The following is a 20,098-nucleotide window of genomic DNA, read 5'->3' as shown; positions in this document are numbered from 1 at the left end:
AATAATAAAACTAAAAAAGTGTTGCAGGAAGCACAAATACAACATAAAGAGAAAATGTTCATAGTACTAGAATAATAACAAAAATGACAATAGAGATGATTGGTTGTACTACTGAAATGGGTTTGGTTGTAAATCGTACTGATAAGCTATACTTCTCATTCATACTCCATTGTAAGTACACGCATTTTATCTAATTAGGAAAATAGATTATATTGATGTTGTGGATTTAATTGCCTTCAGAACGGAGGTCTCAACTGTCAGATCAGTACAGTATTGCTGAATGCATAATCTTCTGACTGTTTATTAGGTGGAACAGAACAGACAGTATCGAATCCACAAGATGCATGGACAGGAAAGGGCTGCATCCTCTCCCTACATGAACCTGAGATCCATTGTTTTGAGGAAGACATTGAAGAAAGGTCGATATGTCATCATTCCTACAACCTTTCATCCTGGCACCATCTGTGACTTCATCCTCAGACTCTTTACAGATGTGACATCTGAATTCAGGTATTCTTTACAGAAGATGTGCATTCAATGATACAGTAGCTATCACATGTAATTTATTAATGGGGGGGTGGGGATGTAGCAAACCTTGGAGAGAGATAAAGTACCGACCAATTATATTCTGCCGTTTTACAAGCCATGCTATAAATATGACATAAGCTGATTGGTTGGTACATTATCTCTCTCCACGGCTTGATACATATTTATAAATGTGGCATAATGGCGCGGGGTCACATATTGCACACCAGCAACCATCTGAGTATATCTTATTTGTGTAACTGCCCGGTAATCAGCAATACTCTTACAGAACAGGTACAAGCTGTCACCAGTCTAATTTATAAATGTCACATTTCTGAGTTTAAATTATAGCTCTGTCTGTGACAAGTGGCACCAGAGACCTTATCAGTGTTACTAATGAGGACATCATGTATGCCAGTATATCTCTGGAGGGTGAGGCACCACCTGTTATTCCAGGGATTTGGATCGCCTGCATAAGACAACTGTATCCTCAAAAAAACAGGTGGACAGAGTTCATGTTATTTCAAGTGGCGTCCATATAATTAACACATACCATGGTTTCTACTTTCCATTTAAGAGAGATCTACTGTAGGCAAGAAGTTTAAGTAAAATATTTATTTACACGCCAGAGTGGCTTCAGCAGGATTTACCTATTGCCAGTAGAGAAAAAGTGATTATTACAGGCAGGTGGCTTTTTTAATGACATGGCTGTGGGGTCAGACAACATAAGCTGGCTTTACTAGCACTGCAATTACATCCCTCTATAAGCTGCTGCCTGTTCTCTGCAGGGAGCTGCTGCTTGATAAACCCAGTGTGACCTGCTGGAGCATCCTGTGGGGATACCCTCAGAGAGTCACCCAGGTGTGGATACAGAAAGTGGAAGGAGTACAGCAAGAGGGCAGAACACAAGGTAATAACAGGAAGATACATCTTAAACAAAGGAAAGTGTCATCATTTATTTTTAACAAAATTCAAGGGGGTAAATTTACTAAGATGGGAGTTCTATTTAAGATCGGATGTTGCCCATAGCAACCAATCAGATTCCAGGTACTATCATATAGAAGGTGCTAGATAAATGAGAAGTAGAATCTGATTGGTTGCTATGGGCAACATCCCATCTTAAATAGAACTCCCATCTTAGTAAATTTACCCCAATATGTCAGAAAAATTATACTATGAACTTTTATATTTTCATATACAGTGGGTAATAGAGGATAACTTGACCACTCACACCTTCTGCATAACCTATCCTGATCTCCACCCTAGACACACAAAGATGCTGCCACCCCTAGCTACAGAATTCTTCTTAGTAGGGCAGGTAGCATTCCGGAGCCCAGTGTGGTCACAAGCAAAATACCAACAAGTACTCTGTGGCAGTTGTTTCCCTGTGGATGTCAGTGGCAAACGCAGGATTTGCATGGGGGGGTTTCCAGAACTGGGTGGAGCCAATCACGGGGGTGGGGACTGGGGTGACCCAGTATATGCTGGGTCCGTAAAACTAGTGTGTCTCTGTGTGTGTGTGTGTGTGTGTGTGTGTGTGTGTGTGTGTATATATATATATATATATATATATATACCATGTAAAGAAGGTGGCACTCAGAGACGATGAAGGGTCTGCGCGCCCCGAAACGTTGATGTAACCCTGCAGCTTGTTTACTAAATATTCTTTTGCACCTTCAAGTCTCTGAGTGCTGCCTTCTTTACATGGGATAGTGATGGAGGTGGAAACCTCATAGGATGGCACCTGAGCCAGAAAGCCCACAGAGGCCTTCCGAGTGCCGGCTACTACAAGGGTATCTATATATATATATATATATATATATATATATATATATATATATATATATACACACACACACATACATAAACACATATACATAGCATATTAAACATGCATACATGTGTCATATGTGTGTGTGTTTATATGTATGTATGTATGTATGTATATACATGTGTATATATGTATGCACATGGATATATATGTACTATAATTAAAATAAAGTAAACTTTTACTGCACTTACAAGTGCCACCAGGAAGACAGCAGGCTGCAGAGGACGCTAGACAGCCATTAATAATACTCAAGCAGCTAAAAAAAAATATATATATATATTTATTTTTTTAGTGGAGGGGGGTTTCTGGGTGCTCGGAAACCCCCCCCCCCCCTGGGTGCTCCACTGGATGTAGATGTCTCCGATGACTTGTGGGAGTGTGTCTGCGGAGCATTCCCCTCCACTAGAGGTTGCATGCTGCTGTCCCTTTGTGCTGCAGGTGCTGTATTTCCATGGTCATGTTAAATGCTGTTTTTGGTGTTCAGTTTCGGCTGTGTTCTTTTTTGAGAAACTGCTTTATTGGAGTTTTTACACACAATAAGCAGCAGCGAGAGAGCAGTAACATCAATGTGTTCAAATATAAATAAATCCGAAATACTGTACAATCATACAGGAAAATAACTGTAAGACATACCCGAGTAATCTAAACAAGACGGAGGGGGAGAGGAGTGGGAAAGAAAGGAAGGAGGGAGGAAGGGGAGACAGGTAAGTGTTAGTAAGGGAGACATGCAGAGACGGGTGGAAAACTGTTGACAGGAGCTGCGTGCAGCCAGAAACTATAGATCACAATTGTGAGCCACATGATAGGTAATGCGGAGGACCAGATATTAACAAGTTTGAGAGGGTTTCATGTAGATAACTAGTGATCTGCTCCAAATAAAAAGTGCGCCAAATTGAGTCACGGGGGAGAAGGGGGGGGGGGTCTGTTGACTTCCAACAAGCCGTTATCGCACAATTAGCTGCATTAAGGATGTGTCGGATAAGTGCCTGAGTATCTTTATCACAATGGGGAATGGGTCGTGGCAGGAGAGAGTATGAAATACAACATGGCATTGATATGTCAACAAGAAAAAGAATTAGCTGATGAACCATATCCCAAAAGCACTTAATTTTCGGACAGTGCCACCAAATATGAGCAAAGGTGCCCTCCTCTCCACAGTCCCTCCAGCAGCTATCAGACACCTGGGGAAATATAGCTTGGAGGCGGGTGAGTACGAGAGATTGTTTATAGGTATCTCAGGAATCCTAACACATATAGAAGATTTAACAACCAATTCCCGAATCGCAGCCCACCCCACCGGCTTCAGAGACTTTCCAATGTCCCAGCTCTTGGGGCTCCTAAGGGGGTTGTTTATGGGCAGTTAGAAGATCATAGAGTGGACATAAGGCCTATTTTGAATCGGAGCGGAGAAGACAAAATGTCTCTAAAGAAGGATAAGGTGTCCCGGGGCGGGATCTGCTCTATTCTTTAAATATGTTCTACTGTACATGGTTACAGGGATTGCTGTAAATTGATCAAGTCCTCCAGAGTCTCATAACTGGTGATTTGGTTGTACTTGGTGTGTAAATCAGGTCAGCACAATATGATGCATTCGATATGCCAGCTGTCGGGATCCTGGCGCTCACCATACCGACGCTGGAATCCCAACAGCCGGCATACCGACAACTATTCTCCCTCTTGTGTTGTCCACGACACCCCTGGAGGGAGAATAAATAGCGTGGCGTGCTTAGCACACCACCGTGCCCGCAGCATGGCGAGCGCAGCGAGCCCGCAAGGGGCTCTTCAGCGCTCACCCCGCTGCCTGCATGCCGGTGGTCGGGATCCCAAGTGCCGGCATAACATACTACACCCCGATATGACAGAGTGACCCAACAACAAACTCATGCAAAGTTTGATAGGAGTGTATGCTACATACAGGGGAGATTTCTTTGGACCTGATTCACAATTTAGATACTTTGCAATTTGGCAAAGACTGCGCATGTGCTGCATGTGCATGTATCAGAATCGCATTACGATCGCAGTGCGTTTGCAGTTTTAAATTGATGTGATCGCACACTGATTGACAGGAAGTGAGTGTTTAGGGGTGGTAACATGGCGTTTTGTGTGAGTGGTGGCAAAAACGCAGGCGTGTCATGACTGTTTGGCGGGAGGGTCTCTGACATCATCTGCGATCATATTCCATGCAACAACCGTGCAGATATGTGGATGCTCGGCTTGGTGCAGATTGAAATTACCCCTTTGATGTTCCCGATTTTGCGTATGGATTGCGATGCATACACAAAAGGGCAGTGGGCTTTTTTCCAATTCTGGGCAGCAACTACCTGTGCGATTCTTTGCAATTGAGTTTGCAAAGAATCACACTTTTTATTAGCAATAGCGATCCGTGCTGAATTAGGCCTTAGGGAGTTATTCAGTGCGGATTGCAGATTCTGCAATCCATTCTTTTGCATGCTGGAGGCCACCCATCGCAGGTCAAGGCCGCCCAGCATGCTGAATGGCCTGACCAGTGGCTGTGACCGCAATTTAATACGCAGCTTCCGCCGGCATTTTTCTCACTGGAGCAACAGCGTGTGACGTCATGCAGCCACCCAGAAAACACAGCAGACCCCACAATGAACCGTCGCCGACCCCCACCCGCCCAGTGAATGCCTCTGCCTGTCAATCAGGCAGAGGCATTCGCACCCACTGTGACCCATATGCATTTGGTGCTGGTATCTGTGCGTGCGCACTGCTGCCACCTCCGCGGTTATTGTGGTCGCATCGCTTAGCTGTCTGCCATTGCAGCTAGGCTGCGTAGCAGAGAGCTACATGAAACATGCGAAAGCGTTGCTGCCTTGCGGTGCTTTCGCATGTCTGCCCTGTGCTAGGCGTCCCCCTGCATGTCAAAGAATTTGATCGTAGATGTGCGTTTTTTCGCACATCTACGATCAGGTCTGAATTAGGTCCTATGTTTTAAATCTACCCATGTTTTTCTGGGGATAGAATGTACAAACATAACCAGAGTTCACCATATTTTTCCAAGAGAGTGAAATGTTTAATGCATTGTTTGACACACACACGTACGTTACCTGTCTGGACCCTGACAGTCACAGTGCAACAGTGGGATAGCCGGGAGCCGGGAGAACGCAGTGACACAGCGCCAACTCAAATGCACATTGTACTTATTTTTACATTTTGCCAAAATCAAAAGTCTGTATTCCCTAGTAAAAAAGGTGAGCTGAGTCTGCTGTCAATCTTATCTGTAGCAAAACTTCCCGGGAGTGTGGGGACCTGGGAGAACACAGAAAGCACAGCTCCAGTACACTGCCAGCTCCAGTACACTGACTTGCGGGATTTGCTGTCACTATCCCGCAAGACTGACTACAGTGAGGACCTCCTCGGTGGCCGCTGTTAAGGAACAGCTAAGCCGCTGAAGAGGAAGGCAAATGGAGACAGCTAAATGCTGTGATCCAGTTTTCATAGTGCCATTGGATGATTCTGGAGGACTGTGCATGGGGACCCCTAATGTGTGGGGGCCCTGGGACCACCGCCCCTGTCGCCCCTCCTATAACCTGGCTCTGATGGTGATAACTGCAGTGGGTGAAAGATTTTGTTTTTGAGAGCTTCCAGACCAGATCTGTGCTTTGCTTCATGTCTTCATACCTCTCTTTGCAGTCTTGACACAGAAAAATCAATTTGAGCTTAACATTGTTGCGTGGGTAGCATTGCCACCTTTTCATTTTCAGATTCCTAGATAGCAGACATGGTCAGTGGCATGGCCAAAACTGCATTGCAGTTACTGTTCCAGGCATAATTTACACTTAGCATGAACTATTGAATGGCAACAGACAATTTGGAAAGAGAATACCCAGTTATGCACTGTGACCACTGTTTAATATTGAAAGCCAGTGTACCACAGATGAATCCCTAGACAAGATAAAGAGGGTAGTACACAATGATAATGGGATCATGTTCCAGCGGTGGTGGGACTAAACGTACAGTCTGCTGTTGCAGGGAGTGACTAAGCTGGAACCTCTGGCGCCTATTCCGTGGTGGTTGTAGCGGTGGATGTGCGTGAAGTGATAAGTTGTTACCCTCTATCATATCTATGGTATCCGGATGATAGGTCAACAGTTAAATGGTCGACATGGTGAAAAAGTCGACAGGTTCAAGTGGTCAACATGAGCTTTTTTGAGCTTTTTTTCCCTTTTTCATACTTTACCTTCCACGTGGACTACAATTGGGAATAGTAGTCTGTGCCGAGCACAGCGAGGCTCCTGCGAGGGGACGTGCTGCACGTGCTGGAAGGGAAATTTTGACACCAAAAAACCATAAAAATACTCATGCCTACCTTTTCATGTGTCGACCGTTTCTGTCACAACCTGTTGACTATTTGACCATGTCGTCACTGTGCATGTCGACCATTTGTTGTCGACCTAGACATTGTCGACATTCTAACTGTTGACCCTTTAATTCATAACAAATTTCTACAAACGGGGAATAGCTCACACATTTTGAAATCAACCCCATTATCTGGCCCCTGGCATGTACTAACCATTGCAAAGCTGGAGGAGGGAAAGTGATAGAGACGGCTGTTGTAGCTGGATAGCCTGTTCTGTATCCTGGGTGGTCTTCATCTTATCACCTACATTTTCCAACAGTCTCCATCTCTGGAACCCTACTTCTCTGCAGTCTCTTGCAGCTTAGTGGCATTCTCCTCCCAGGTGCTTGGGGTACTATCTCCAGGCTGCAGCTGCTGTTAGTTGCCATGAATACCACTTGTACAGTGAGGTCTCAGCAGTGCCATATTTATCAAAATGGGCAGGAGTATTGGACACCACATGAGATTGGGCTTGCACACCGGATCTTGGACACTTAACCCCTACAAGTGTGGTGGAAAGCAAGGAGCACGGCATACATACCCTCTAACTGTACCTTTTTGGCAAATGATTGATGACCTAGCTAGGCTTGAAAATGGTCAAGAACGTGGCAACTACAGTTTAATGCTAAAAAATGCAAAATCATGCACTTGGGTCTCAAAAACCCAAAGGCTAAATATAGTATCAAGGGTACTATAATGGAAACTACTGAGGAGGAAAGGGATTTAGGAGTCACTATTTCACGTGACTTAAAGGCAGGAAAGCAATGCAACAAAGCAATGAGAAAGGCAAGTCAGATGCTTGGTTGCATAGCCAGAGGAATCAGTAGCAGGAAAAAAGAAGTGATAATGCCACTGTATAGGTCATTGGTACGGCCTCTTCTTGAATACTGTGTCCAGTTCTGGAGACCATATCTCCAGAAGGATATAAATACATTAGAGAGTGTACAAAGAAGGGCAACTAAAATGGGTGCATGGCCTACATCACAAAACTTACCCGGAAAGGCTAAAAGATCTTAACATGTATAGTTTGGAGGAGAGAAGGGAAAGGGGGGACGTGATAGAAACTTTCAAATATATCAAGGGTCTTAACAAAGTTCAGGAGGGAAACATTCTTCAAAGGAGGAGAAGTATTAGTACTCGAGGACATACACTAAGACTGGAGGGAGGCAGGTTCAGGGAAAATTTAAGGAAAAATAATTTCACAGAAAGGGTAGTGGATAAGTGGAATAGCCTCCCATCAGAGGTGGTAGAGGCTAAAACTGTCGAGCAATTTAAACATGCTTGGGATAGGCATATGAATATCCTTACAAAGAATTAAGGTTCAAAAAGGGTTGAGATTACCTAAAGGATAAAAAAAGGGGCAGACTAGATGGGCCAAGTGGTTCTTATCTGCCGTCAAATTCTATGTTTCTACGTTACAGTACCTTTTTTTATGGTCTGTACCGATTTTTTGATCTCCAAACTTCCATTGAAAGTATAGGAAAAGGGGCGTGGCCACGCCCCCTTTTCGAATTTGTACCGATTTTTATGTGTAAATTGTTGGAGGGTATGGGCATAGAGGGTAATTGGGGGCTCTTTGTATCCCCTGCCCCATGCATGATTGATGGAATACATGCTCGCAGGGCAGCTCGCAGACTTGGTCCCCAATTTCATAATCCATTAAACAGATCATGCTAACCCCCCACCCCCCACCCTCCACTGCCAGATTGGAATTTGAAGTAGGTGGATGTTATATAAAATGAATAAAAATACTGCACTCTGTCTGTGCGTCTGATGTCATACACATATGTCATGACAGGTCACGCGCACAATACTGCAAGATTGGAGATATAGGCGTGCACTGGAGACGGCACCCAACAGCCACCTAATCACTGACAGCCTGCCAGAAATGCCCTTTATACAGCCCTGTCGGCAGGCCTCCTGAGACCAGCAGGGCCCATGGGACCCACAGGGCCTTATGCAGCTGCTTTGGTTGCCTTGTGGTAAATCTGCTACTGCAGCCAGCACATATATTACATACAAACTTCATGTGTGTTTATATGTGCTAACCCCCCCCCCCCCCCCCCCCCTCCACCTCCCATGAATAGTGCGGTCTACATTGCAGCCCACGGGCAGCAGTCACCACTGGATACAGACAGTATGATGCTGACAGCCTGCATCATATTGTATGTATCCCTGCAGTAGAGTGGACAGACTGCTCAGGAATATGAAGCACTTCAGATATATGTACATTTAGGGGGTCATTCCGAGTTGTTCGCTTGGTAAATTTCTTCGCATCGCAGCGATTTTCCGCTTAGTGCGCATGCGCAATGTCCGCACTGCGACTGCGCCAAGTAAATTTGCTATGCAGTTAGGAATTTTACTCACGGTTTTTTCTTCGTTCTGGTGATCGTAATGTGATTGACAGGAAGTGGGTGTTTCTGGGCGGAAACAGGCCGTTTTATGGGAGTGTGTGAAAAAACGCTACCGTTTCTGGGAAAAACGCGGGAGTGGCTGGAGAAACGGAGGAGTGTCTGGGCGAACGCTGGGTGTGTTTGTGACGTCAAACCAGGAACGACAAGCACTGAACTGATCGCAGATGCCGAGTAAGTCTCGAGTTACTCAGAAACTGCACAGAGATGTCTTTTCGCAATATTGCGAATCTTTCGTTCGCAATTTTGATAAGCTAAGATTCACTCCCAGTAGGCGGCGGCTTAGCGTGTGCAAAGCTGCTAAAAGCAGTTTGCGAGCGAACAACTCGGAATGACCCCCTTAGTTAGCTCTTGTAATGAATAGAGATGTGCACCGGACATTTTTCGGGTTTTGTGTTTTGGTTTTGGATTCGATTCCGTGGCCGTGTTTTGGATTCGGACGCGTTTTGGCAAAACCTCCCTGAAAATTTTTTGTTGGATTCGGGTGTGTTTTGGATTCGGGTGTTTTTTTACAAAAAACCCTCAAAAACAGCTTAAATCATAGAATTTGGGGGTCATTTTGATCCCATAGTATTATTAACCTCAATAACCATAATTTCCACTCATTTTCAGTCTATTCTGAACACCTCACACCTCACAATATTATTTTTAGTCCTAAAATTTGCACAGAGGTCGCTGGATGACTAAGCTAAGCGACCCAAGTGGCCGACACAAACACCTGGCCCATCTAGGAGTGGCACTGCAGTGTCAGATAGGATGGCACTTCAAAAAAAATAGTCCACAAACAGCACATGATGCAAAGAAAAAAGGAGGCGCAATGAGGTAGCTGTGTGACTAAGCTAAGCGACCCAAGTGGCCGACACAAACACCTGGCCCATCTAGGAGTGGAACTGCAGTGTCAGACAGGATGGCACTTCAAAAAAATAGTCCCCAAACAGCACATGATGCAAAGAAAAAAAGAGGCGCAATGAGGTAGCTGTGTGACTAAGCTAAGCGACCCAAGTGGCCGACACAAAAACCTGGCCCATCTAGGAGTGGCACTGCAGTGTCAGACAGAATGGCAGATTTAAAAAATAGTCCCCAAACAGCACATGATGCAAAGAAAAAAAGAGGCGCAATGAGGTAGCTGTGTGACTAAGCTAAGCGACCCAAGTGGCCGACACAAACACCTGGCCCATCTAGGAGTCGCACTGCAGTGTCAGACAGGATGGCAGATTTAAAAAATAGCCCCCAAACAGCACATGATGCAAAGAAAAAAAGAGGCGCAATGAGGTAGCTGTGTGACTAAGCTAAGCGACCCAAGTGGCCGACACAAACACCTGGCCCATCTAGGAGTGGCACTGCAGTTTTCTAGCGAGAGGATAAGCGCTTCCATCCTCATGTGAAGCTGAACCACTAGCCATGAACATAGGCCAGGGCCTCAGCCGTTCCTTGCCACTCCGTGTCGTAAATGGCATATTGGCAAGTTTATGCTTCTCCTCAGACACTTTTAATTTTGATTTTTGGGTCATTTTACTGAACTTTTGTTTTTTGGATTTTACATCCTCTCTACTATTGGGCATCGGCCTTGGCAGACGACGTTGATGGCATTTCATCGTTTCGGTCATGACTAGTGGCAGCAGCTTCAGCACGAGTTAGAAGTGGATCTTGATCTTTCCATATTTTACCCTCCACATTTTTGTTCTCCATTTTTTAATGTGTGGAATTATATGCCAGTATCAATAGCAATGGCCTACTACTATATATACTGCGCACAACTGAAATGCACCACAGGTATGGATGGATAGTATACTTGACGACACAGAGGTAGGTAGAGCAGTGGCCTACTGTACCGTACTGCTATATATTATATACTGGTGGTCAGCAAACTGTGCAAAACTGAAATGCACCACAGGTATGGATGGATAGTATACTTGACGACACAGAGGTAGGTAGAGCAGTGGCCTTCTGTACCGTACTCCTATATATTATATACTGGTGGTCAGCAAAATTATGCACTGTACTCCTACTATATACTACAATGCAGCACAGATATGGAGCATTTTTCAGGCAGAGAACGTATAATACTGGTGGTCACTGGTCAGCAAAACTCTGCACTGTACTCCTCCTATATAATACTGCTGGTCCCCAGTCCCCACAAAAAGCAGTGTGAGCACAGATATATGCAGCACACTGAGCACAGATATGGAGCGTTTTCAGGCAGAGAATGTAATAATACTGGTGGTCACTGGTCAGCAAAACTCTGCACTGTACTCCTCCTATATAATACTGCTGGTCCCCAGTCCCCACAATAAAGCAGTGTGAGCACAGATATATGCAGCACACTGAGCACAGATATGGAGCGTTTTTCAGGCAGAGGAGAGAACGTATAATACTGGTGGTCACTGGTCAGCAAAACTCTGCACTGTACTCCTCCTATATAATACTGCTGTTCCCCAGTCCCCACAATAAAGCAGTGTGAGCACAGATATATGCAGCACACTGAGCACAGATATGGAGCGTTTTTCAGGCAGACAACGTATACTGGTGGTCACGTCAGCAAAACTCTGCACTGTACTCCTCCTATATAATACTGCTGGTCCCCAGTCCCCACAATAAAGCAGTGTGAGCACAGATATATGCAGCACACTGAGCACAGATATGGAGCGTTTTTCAGGCAGACAACGTGTAATACTGGTGGTCACTGGTCAGCAAAACTCTGCACTGTACTCCTATAATACTGCTGGTCCCCAGAATAAAGATATTTGCACTGCAGCCCCCTGAAACAAAGTGAGAGGACGCCAGCCACGTCCTCTCACTATCATTTCCAATGCACGAGTGAAAAATGGCGGCGACGCGCGGCTCCTTATATAGAATCCGAATCTCGCGAGAATCCGACAGCGGGATGATGACGTTCGGGCGCGCTCGGGTTAACCGAGCAAGGCGGGAGGATCCGAGTCTGCCTCGGACCCGTGTAAAAAGGGTGAAGTTCGGGGGAGTTCGGATTCCGAGGAACCGAACCCGCTCATCACTAGTAATGAATATGCTTATTTGTGCTTATTGGCAATTGCATATGCTGAATCAGTTCAGAATTGAAACCATCATGGTAATTACATTGATATTTATCTAAATATATACTCACGTTTTCTAAAAATTATTAAATATTTAGATTGCAGTAAAGTTGTTTCTTTAACCATATTAAGGCCGATATTCAATTAGCTGTGATAGATTACCATGGGCTAATTGAACCCCTGGGGCTATCCAATAGCCCCAAAGCCAGGAGTTATCACAGATTTTTTTCACCTGCCTCAGTCGGTTGAAAAAATCCGTGATAACTCGGGAGTTAACTGGTGCCATGACCCTGTAAACACACGAACCCGTGAACTTTTCACGGATTCTGTGTGTTAACACCCATTAACTTGTGTTAACACCCAATAACTTGGTACTTTAACAGGTGTTAACAAAGCTATTGGGTGAAATCGGGAGGCCAATTGAATAGCCTTGGGCATTAAAGCCAGAGGCTACCTCCAGGTTTCCCCGTGGTAATTTATCGGGTTTAACTGAATTCCGCCATAAGGCTGATCATGGTAAAGTGTCTGAACGTGGCTCTATCTATTTATATAATTGCTTCTAAGAGTTCCTGCAGATGTATTTGTCACAGTATAATTGAAACTATAATTTGCAATGTGCTGTGCCGTGTGTAGTATAAAAATACAGAAAGTGTCTGGTGCTTATTTACAGGAACTGACCTATACATTACCGTTAAATGCGAAAGTGAGAGGGTTAAATCCGAAGTCCACAAAAATACCACCAATGCTGTCTTTGATATGAAAGCCATCTTCTATCGCAAGAGACTCAATGTACCGATTGCTGTTCAGGTAAACCATTATATTGCAATTCTAGAGAAGTGATGTGACATTGTAGATATATGACACTAGGGGGCACAGGAAAAAGGTGGTTTTGACAATGCCTATAGCAGTGGTTCTCAAACTGTGTGCCGTGGCACCCTGGGGTGCCTCAGGACACTTGCAGGGGTGCCCTGGGTTGGTGGTCCAGGACCAATTCAAATTATTCATGGTCAATATAATAGGCAAAACCAGTGCTGGTGGCTGCTAATCATAAAATATGTGGCCAAACAGAGGCAAATCTTGTCCCTCACAACTCATTGGAACCTAAGGATGACATATAAACACAATTTACTTAATGTAATATTTCTTTCTACATATCTCAATAAGAAACTTTTGGCCTAGTGGTGCCGTGAAAAGAATTCTGATGCTCTAGGGCGCCATGATTCAAAAAAGTTTGAGAACCACTGGCCTATGGTATTAGAAACAAATGAGATTTGTGCTTTAAGTTTCTAAACAGTGCTAAACAAATGACAGAATCTGATTTGTTGCTATACACAGAACAAACTTGATCCTAAATATTTTTATGTGACTTCCCACAGTGAATATACATAATGTTGATTGTCCTGTCTAAGGGTGTGTACACACGGTGAGATTTTTTCTTCCGATTCTGACTATATAGTCAGAATCGGAAGAAAAGTTAGTGCAGATCACAAGGTGACAGTCACCTTGCGATCCCGATTCGATGCGCGGTCCCGCGCGGTCGGCATCGAAAGAAAAAATAGGCTGTGCAGGCAAGTCAATTTTGGCTATCTCTATAGAAGAGATAGTCAAAATCGGGACTTAGCCAAAATCGCACATAGGCCCTCATTCCGAGTTGTTCGCTCGCAAGCGGATTTTAGCAGATTTGCTCAGGCTAAGCCGCCGCCTACTGGGAGTGAATCTTAGCATCTTAAAAATGCGAACGATGTATTCGCAATATTGCGATTACACACCTCGTAGCAGTTTCTGAGTAGCTCCAGACTTACTCGGCATCTGCGATCAGTTCAGTGCTTGTCGTCCCTGGTTTGACGTCACAAACACACCCAGCGTTCGCCCAGACACTCCTCCGTTTCTCCGGCCACTCCTGCGTTTTTTCCGGAAACTGTAGCGTTTTTTCCCACACGCCCATAAAACGGCCTGTTTCCGCCCAGTAACACCCATTTCCTGTCAATCACATTACGATCGCCAGAACGATGAAAAAGCCGTGAGTAAAAATCCTAACTGCATTGCAAATTTACTTGGCGCAGTCGCAGTGCGGACATTGCGCATGCGCATTAAGCGGAAAATCGCTGCGATGCGAAGATTTTTACAGAGCGAACAACTCGGAATGAGGGCCATAGCAAGTATCTCAAGCACACTCATTATGTGCTTGCGATACTGACTAAGTGCCGACCCGGCCCCTGTCGCATGGTGAGAATCAGGCATAGCCCAAATCTCACCGTGTGTACACACCCTTAGCAACTTTTTTCACAGTAAATTATTTGAACTGTGCAGTATATTCTGTGCTGTTAATTACTTACATAAATAATTGTACAATGTTAGTTTATAAAATATTCCAGTTAAATACCTTGGCTGGGATGTAATGGGAGCTGAGTTTGAGAAATTTCAGATTTTGTCACAAAAGTCGGACATTTGGTAAACTCGGCCAATATAATAGCGTCCGAGTACATGACCTCTTCGCTCTGCACACAAGATCTGCATCTTTCATCCACACACATTACTTGCTCCCACTCAAAATTACAGGACTCTTTCCAGGCTGCACCCACTCTGTGAAATGCTCTCCCACACACAATAAGACTCACCTCTAGTCTCCAAACCTTCAAGCGTTCCCTGAAAACTCACCTCTTCAGATAAGTGTATCAAATTCTGGGCCCACCCACGTAACCTCCCTATCTAATTACATCCTCTGTGTACAGTCCAACACATAACCTCACATATTTTTTTTCTTCACTTTCACATCCTCCTGGCCTTATATTGCTGTGTGACCATATCATACGGCCCATTGGGAAACTCTGCAATCTGGTGGACAATTATGCAGTAGGTAGCATCTATCCTTGTGTATCAATGCCTATTTCCCTGTAGATTGCAAGCTTGCAAGCAGGGCCCTCCTACCTCTATGTCTGTTTTTACCCAGTTTTGTTCTATTACTGTTGCCCCAATTGTAAAGCGCAACAGAATATTCTGCACTATATACGAAACTGTTAATAAATAATAAATAAATGAAAAGTAGGATGTTTCTACTGATCGGTAAAAAGTCAGATTCAGGCGTTTCTCCATGTTAAACATACAAATTGGGCGATGTAATGGAGTGACAGTTTGAAACGCTCACACAAAACAGCTCTGCGAAATTCTCAAATAAATAGAGCTGTTTTTTTTGGGTGAGGTGTATTTGTCAATGTTGGATATCAATTACAGCACATTTACAAGATTTTTTTTTTTTAATTAACCTTAAAATCGAACAAAAAAACTTTCATCTCTCAAAATTGTCCATGTACTGTACAGGTCATTTTTGCACATCTTTCCCCGGAAAATACATCTTATACGCAAATGGACGCACAAGCAGATCCTGCTAATTAAATTGATATGCGGCATGCCTATATTCTGTATATGTGTGTATAATTGCAGCCATATCTGCATACACAATATTATGCTACAGTGTTTTTCTGGCAAACACTGTAACATAATTTGGTATACAGCACCAATTACACACTGAATATAGCCATACCGCTTATCATTCTAATCAGCAGGAACGGCTTGTGCTTCCCTAGGGCAAATGCAGGATTTATGAATGTGGGTTACCAAAGGAGGTGGAGCCAAGCATAGGGGGGTGAAGACTGAGGTATTACCCACTGTAACTTGTCATAGTGCCTTCCAACAGTAATGTTATATGCAGTATATATACTGTATGTTTGTGTGTATTGTACCACGGGTATTGAAAATAAGGGCTCGCAGGCAGGTTTTCCGGTTACAACCACTGTGTCTTTACTGGCATCAGACACTGTAGCACAGCATACACAGGCTTGGATCTGGTCACACAGGTACGTACAGAAAAATGAAACAAACATAAAAGGTCCTAGCACTTCCCATGTTCAAAAGTCATTCAGCTGCATTGGCTTGCAGCTACACATGCCATGCTCTCCTGTCACGGCCAATGTCCACACCAGTGTTTGCGGTGTGGGAGCTACCGTGATAATAATGGGTATTGAATACCAGAATGTATATCTTAATGTAGGACGCATCTCAGCCACCTTCCTTCTAAAATATTTCTACAAAATTAGGCTCAGACTCCAGCATGCCATGAAACTTACTGGCTACTAAACTATTTGCTGACTTGTAACCAGCTGAGCTTCCACTAGGACAGGAACAGAGCTGGCACTAGGCATAGCATCCTAGGCAAATACCATGGGGCACCTCAAGCCTAGGGCCAGTGGGCAGCGGCGGTTTGTGGCAAAGGGACGGTGGCTTTGGTTCAGCTTTGATTGGGCAGCGAGTAGCAGACATTGGGTAGCATGTAATGGCAGCTGGATGGCTGCTTACACATGCCCAGAAGTAGCAGCTTCTCCTATGGGCCTTTGTGGAGATCGTGAGTTACCGTCCATCAGGCTACACTGACTCTTTGCACCCTACCAGCCACCAAGCAGCTGCATATTGTATTTCAGCAGCTTCAGGGCTCTAAAGATTGAGTACTAAATCAGCTCAGCAATAATGTATGAGTGATGGGGGAGGGGTGCTGTGTTGGTCAGGTGAAGGGCAATGGGTGTTGCTGGCTTCTGCTGTAATCTGTGCTGGTGTTTGAGGGGTGCTGTACTGGGGGAGTGGTTTTGTATGAAGGATGATGGGTGCTGTGCTGGTAGAGGGGTGCTGTATGATGGGTGCGGTCCTTGGTGAGGGGTGCTGACATGCTGTGCTAGGAGAGGGGTGGTGGGAGAGGGTTGATGGGTGCTAGGAGAGGGGTGATGGGTACTGTGCTGGGAGAGGGAGGGGTGATGGGTGCTGTGCTGGTAGAGGGGTGCTGCATAAAGGGTGTGGTCCTTGGTGAGGGGTGCGGACATGCTGTGCTAGGAGAGGGGTGATGGGTGCTGGAAGAGTGTTGATGGGTGTTAGGAGAGGGGTGATGGGTGCTGTGCTGGGAGAGGGATGCTGGGAGAGGGAGGGGTGGTGGGTGCTGAGAGAGGGATGCTGTGCTGGGAGAGGGATGTTGTGCTGGGAGAGTGTTGATGGGTTAGGAGAGGGGTGATGGGTGCTGTGCTGGGAAAGGGAGGGGTGATGGGTGCTGTGCTGGGAGAGGGAGGGGTGATGGGTGCTGTGCTGGGAGAGGGAAGGGGTGATGGGTGCTGGGAGAGGGAGGGGTGATGGGTGCTGTGCTGGGAGAGGGATGCTGTGCTGGGAAAGGGAGGGGTGATGGGTAGAGGGGTGCTGCATGAAGGGTGCGTCCTTGGTGAGGGGTGCTGACATGCTGTGCTAGGAGAGGGGTGGTGGGAGAGGGTTGATGGGTGCTAGGAGAGGGGTGATGGGTGCTGTGCTGGGAGAGGGAGGGGTGATGGGTGCTGTGCTGGTAGAGGGGTGCTGCATAAAGGGTGTGGTCCTTGGTGAGGGGTGCGGACATGCTGTGCTAGGAGAGGGGTGATGGGTGCTGGAAGAGTGTTGATGGGTGTTAGGAGAGGGGTGATGGGTGCTGTGCTGGGAGAGGGAGGGGTGGTGGGTGCTGAGAGAGGGATGCTGTGCTGGGAGAGGGATGTTGTGCTGGGAGAGTGTTGATGGGTTAGGAGAGGGGTGATGGGTGCTGTGCTGGGAAAGGGAGGGGTGATGGGTGCTGTGCTGGGAGAGGGAGGGGTGATGGGTGCTGTGCTGGGAGAGGGAGGGGTGATGGGTGCTGTGCTGGGAGAGGGATGCTGTGATGGGTGCTGTGCTGGGAGAGGGGTGATGAGGGCTCATAAGAAAAATTGTACAATCAGAAATCAGACCACCTTACTACATATGCTGTTGTCAACAATCATTTAGATTTTATTGAACCTTAAAATCAAGGATAACATAGCTGCTGTTAATGCATTTTAAGGGGTGTAATATGAAATGCCAAAGTTCGGGATGCTGGTGGTCACATGACTGACCACAGCATCTGATTTTTAAAATGTTGACAGGGAACTGGGTAATTAATTTACTACTCCCCTGCCCCCTACTCTAACCTGCCTGGGGTAGCGGCTAGGGCTAAGACTCTGGGGAAGGGTGACTGTTATTGCTAAACCCCCCCTTCCATGGTGCCTAACCTTAACCTCCACCCTGGGCCCTAACCCTCACTCTATTACTTTAGGATGCTGGTGGTCGGGGGTTCTGACTTCGGTCACCTGACTGCCGGCACGTACACCACCGGGATGCTGACTGCATAAAATTTTAAGAGTCATACCTACAGTATGTATTGATTTTGCTATTTTAAATGCACTGGTTTGTACAAAAATATTCATTTAGAATAGATGGTGATTTTGGATATCTTAGAAGCACAGCATTTCTTATGTGTTTTACCAGTGCTCTGTCGAGTGTTTTATTCCCCACCCCACACACACATTCTGCTGCACAAACCAGTTACAGAGCTGTAACGCGTAGGAAGAGTCAACGTGAATTACTCTTTTATTTCTAAGTGGGGAGTTGTGTAATACATTCTTTGATTGCTTTATGTTGTTCCAAGGCTTAATTTATACCCCTTTACCACCAATAACCTGGGTTATTGAACACAGTTTCAAGCCATGTCCAGCTGCCTGAAACCGCATTCACACTGCAGGCTGGAAAAGGGTTATTGTTTGGTCGTCCCTTTTCCGGTGTTTTGGAGACTACATAATTTCCAATCACCGGTGTCCTGGTTGGAATAACCATCCACACCGCATGCTATCCTGGTGGGTCCCAGGGTCGGATTCCTGGATAACTCAGCCTGGGTTGACCCTTTCACACCAAGCCAGGACCCAGGTTACCCCAGCTATATCTCGAGGCTCAGTGTGAAAGGGGTATTAGATTGGCACATATAATAAATTTCCAGCCCTCCTACTGAGGGGTCTGCTGGAACCTTAACATGGTTCTGGTGTCTCAGTCCACAATGGGAACACTTATTGATAAGCATCAGTTGGAACACCTCAGAATGCACAGAGAAAGCAACTGGAATGCATGGAAAAATTTATGTGAAGTGGATCTACTTCAATGTGTACAATTTTAACATGCATGTGTATTTAGCCTTATTAGGAATATGCTTGGAAATAATATGTAGGCATTCAGCTTCCCATTAGAATAGGAATAAAAACACCCACCTCTCTCTGTGACCTGTTACTGACTCCTACAGGGTTGTGAGACTTGGAACAGGGAAAGACTCATTAGATTTGCTTTTCCGAAGTCTACATACCAGTGAATGGGCTTGGCTGTTGATATGTTGAGTATTACCAGCTGGTACGTTTTAAATCTGCTAGTTTGTACACACTGAGCACCAAATATGCAATGACTAGATTAGTACGTATGCAGCTTTACTGTAGTTATCCCAAGATATGTCCACTTAGAGATGGAAAACTAGTTTTCGCAATCCAATATGGGACACATACCTGGTGTCCTATGGGGGGTAATTCTGAGTTGATCGCAGCAGCAAGTTTGTTAGCAATTGGGCAAAACCATGTGCACTGCAGGGGGGGGGGGGGGGGGGCAGATATAACATTTGCAGAGAGAGAGAGATTTGGGTGGGTTATATTGTTTCTGTACAGGGTAAATACTGGCTGCTTTATTTTTACACTGCAATTTAGATTTCAGTTTGAATAAACCCCACCCAAATCTAACTCTCTCTGCACGTTACATCTGCCTCCCCTGCAGTGCACATGGTTTTGCCCAACTGCTAACAAATTTGCTGCTGCGATCAACTCAGAATTAGGCTCTATGTACACTGTATCCTATTTGTTTCTATAGGGCCTGTTTATACAATACAGTCTTGGCTGTACTATCTGGGTGGAGTATGTATGTTCCTTCATGTTTTCGCAGATTTCCTCCAGATACTGTTTTCCACCCACAATCCAAAAACACACTGATGGGTAATTTGGTTTCTGACAAAAATAATTAACCCTAGTGTGTACATATGTGTACC

General features: G+C 45.2%; 1 protein-coding gene across 2 annotated transcripts in view; it reads left to right on the top strand.

Annotated features, from left to right (window-relative positions):
* The window catches only part of CAPN6 (calpain 6), a 247,925-nt gene that overhangs the window by 226,860 nt on the left and 967 nt on the right, over positions 1 to 20,098 (top strand). For both annotated transcript variants that reach the window (XM_063937310.1, XM_063937309.1), the window contains 3 exons: positions 308 to 510; positions 1,314 to 1,435; positions 12,848 to 12,984. In XM_063937310.1, coding sequence (XP_063793380.1) covers positions 308 to 510; positions 1,314 to 1,435; positions 12,848 to 12,984 — 462 coding nt within the window. The remainder of the gene's footprint in view (positions 1 to 307; positions 511 to 1,313; positions 1,436 to 12,847; positions 12,985 to 20,098) is intronic.

Source organism: Pseudophryne corroboree, chromosome 8 (genome assembly GCF_028390025.1).
Source record: "Pseudophryne corroboree isolate aPseCor3 chromosome 8, aPseCor3.hap2, whole genome shotgun sequence".
Taxonomy (NCBI): Eukaryota; Metazoa; Chordata; class Amphibia; order Anura; family Myobatrachidae; genus Pseudophryne; species Pseudophryne corroboree.
Note: the sequence above shows the minus strand (reverse complement) of the source record. Positions and strands in the feature narration are given on the sequence as shown.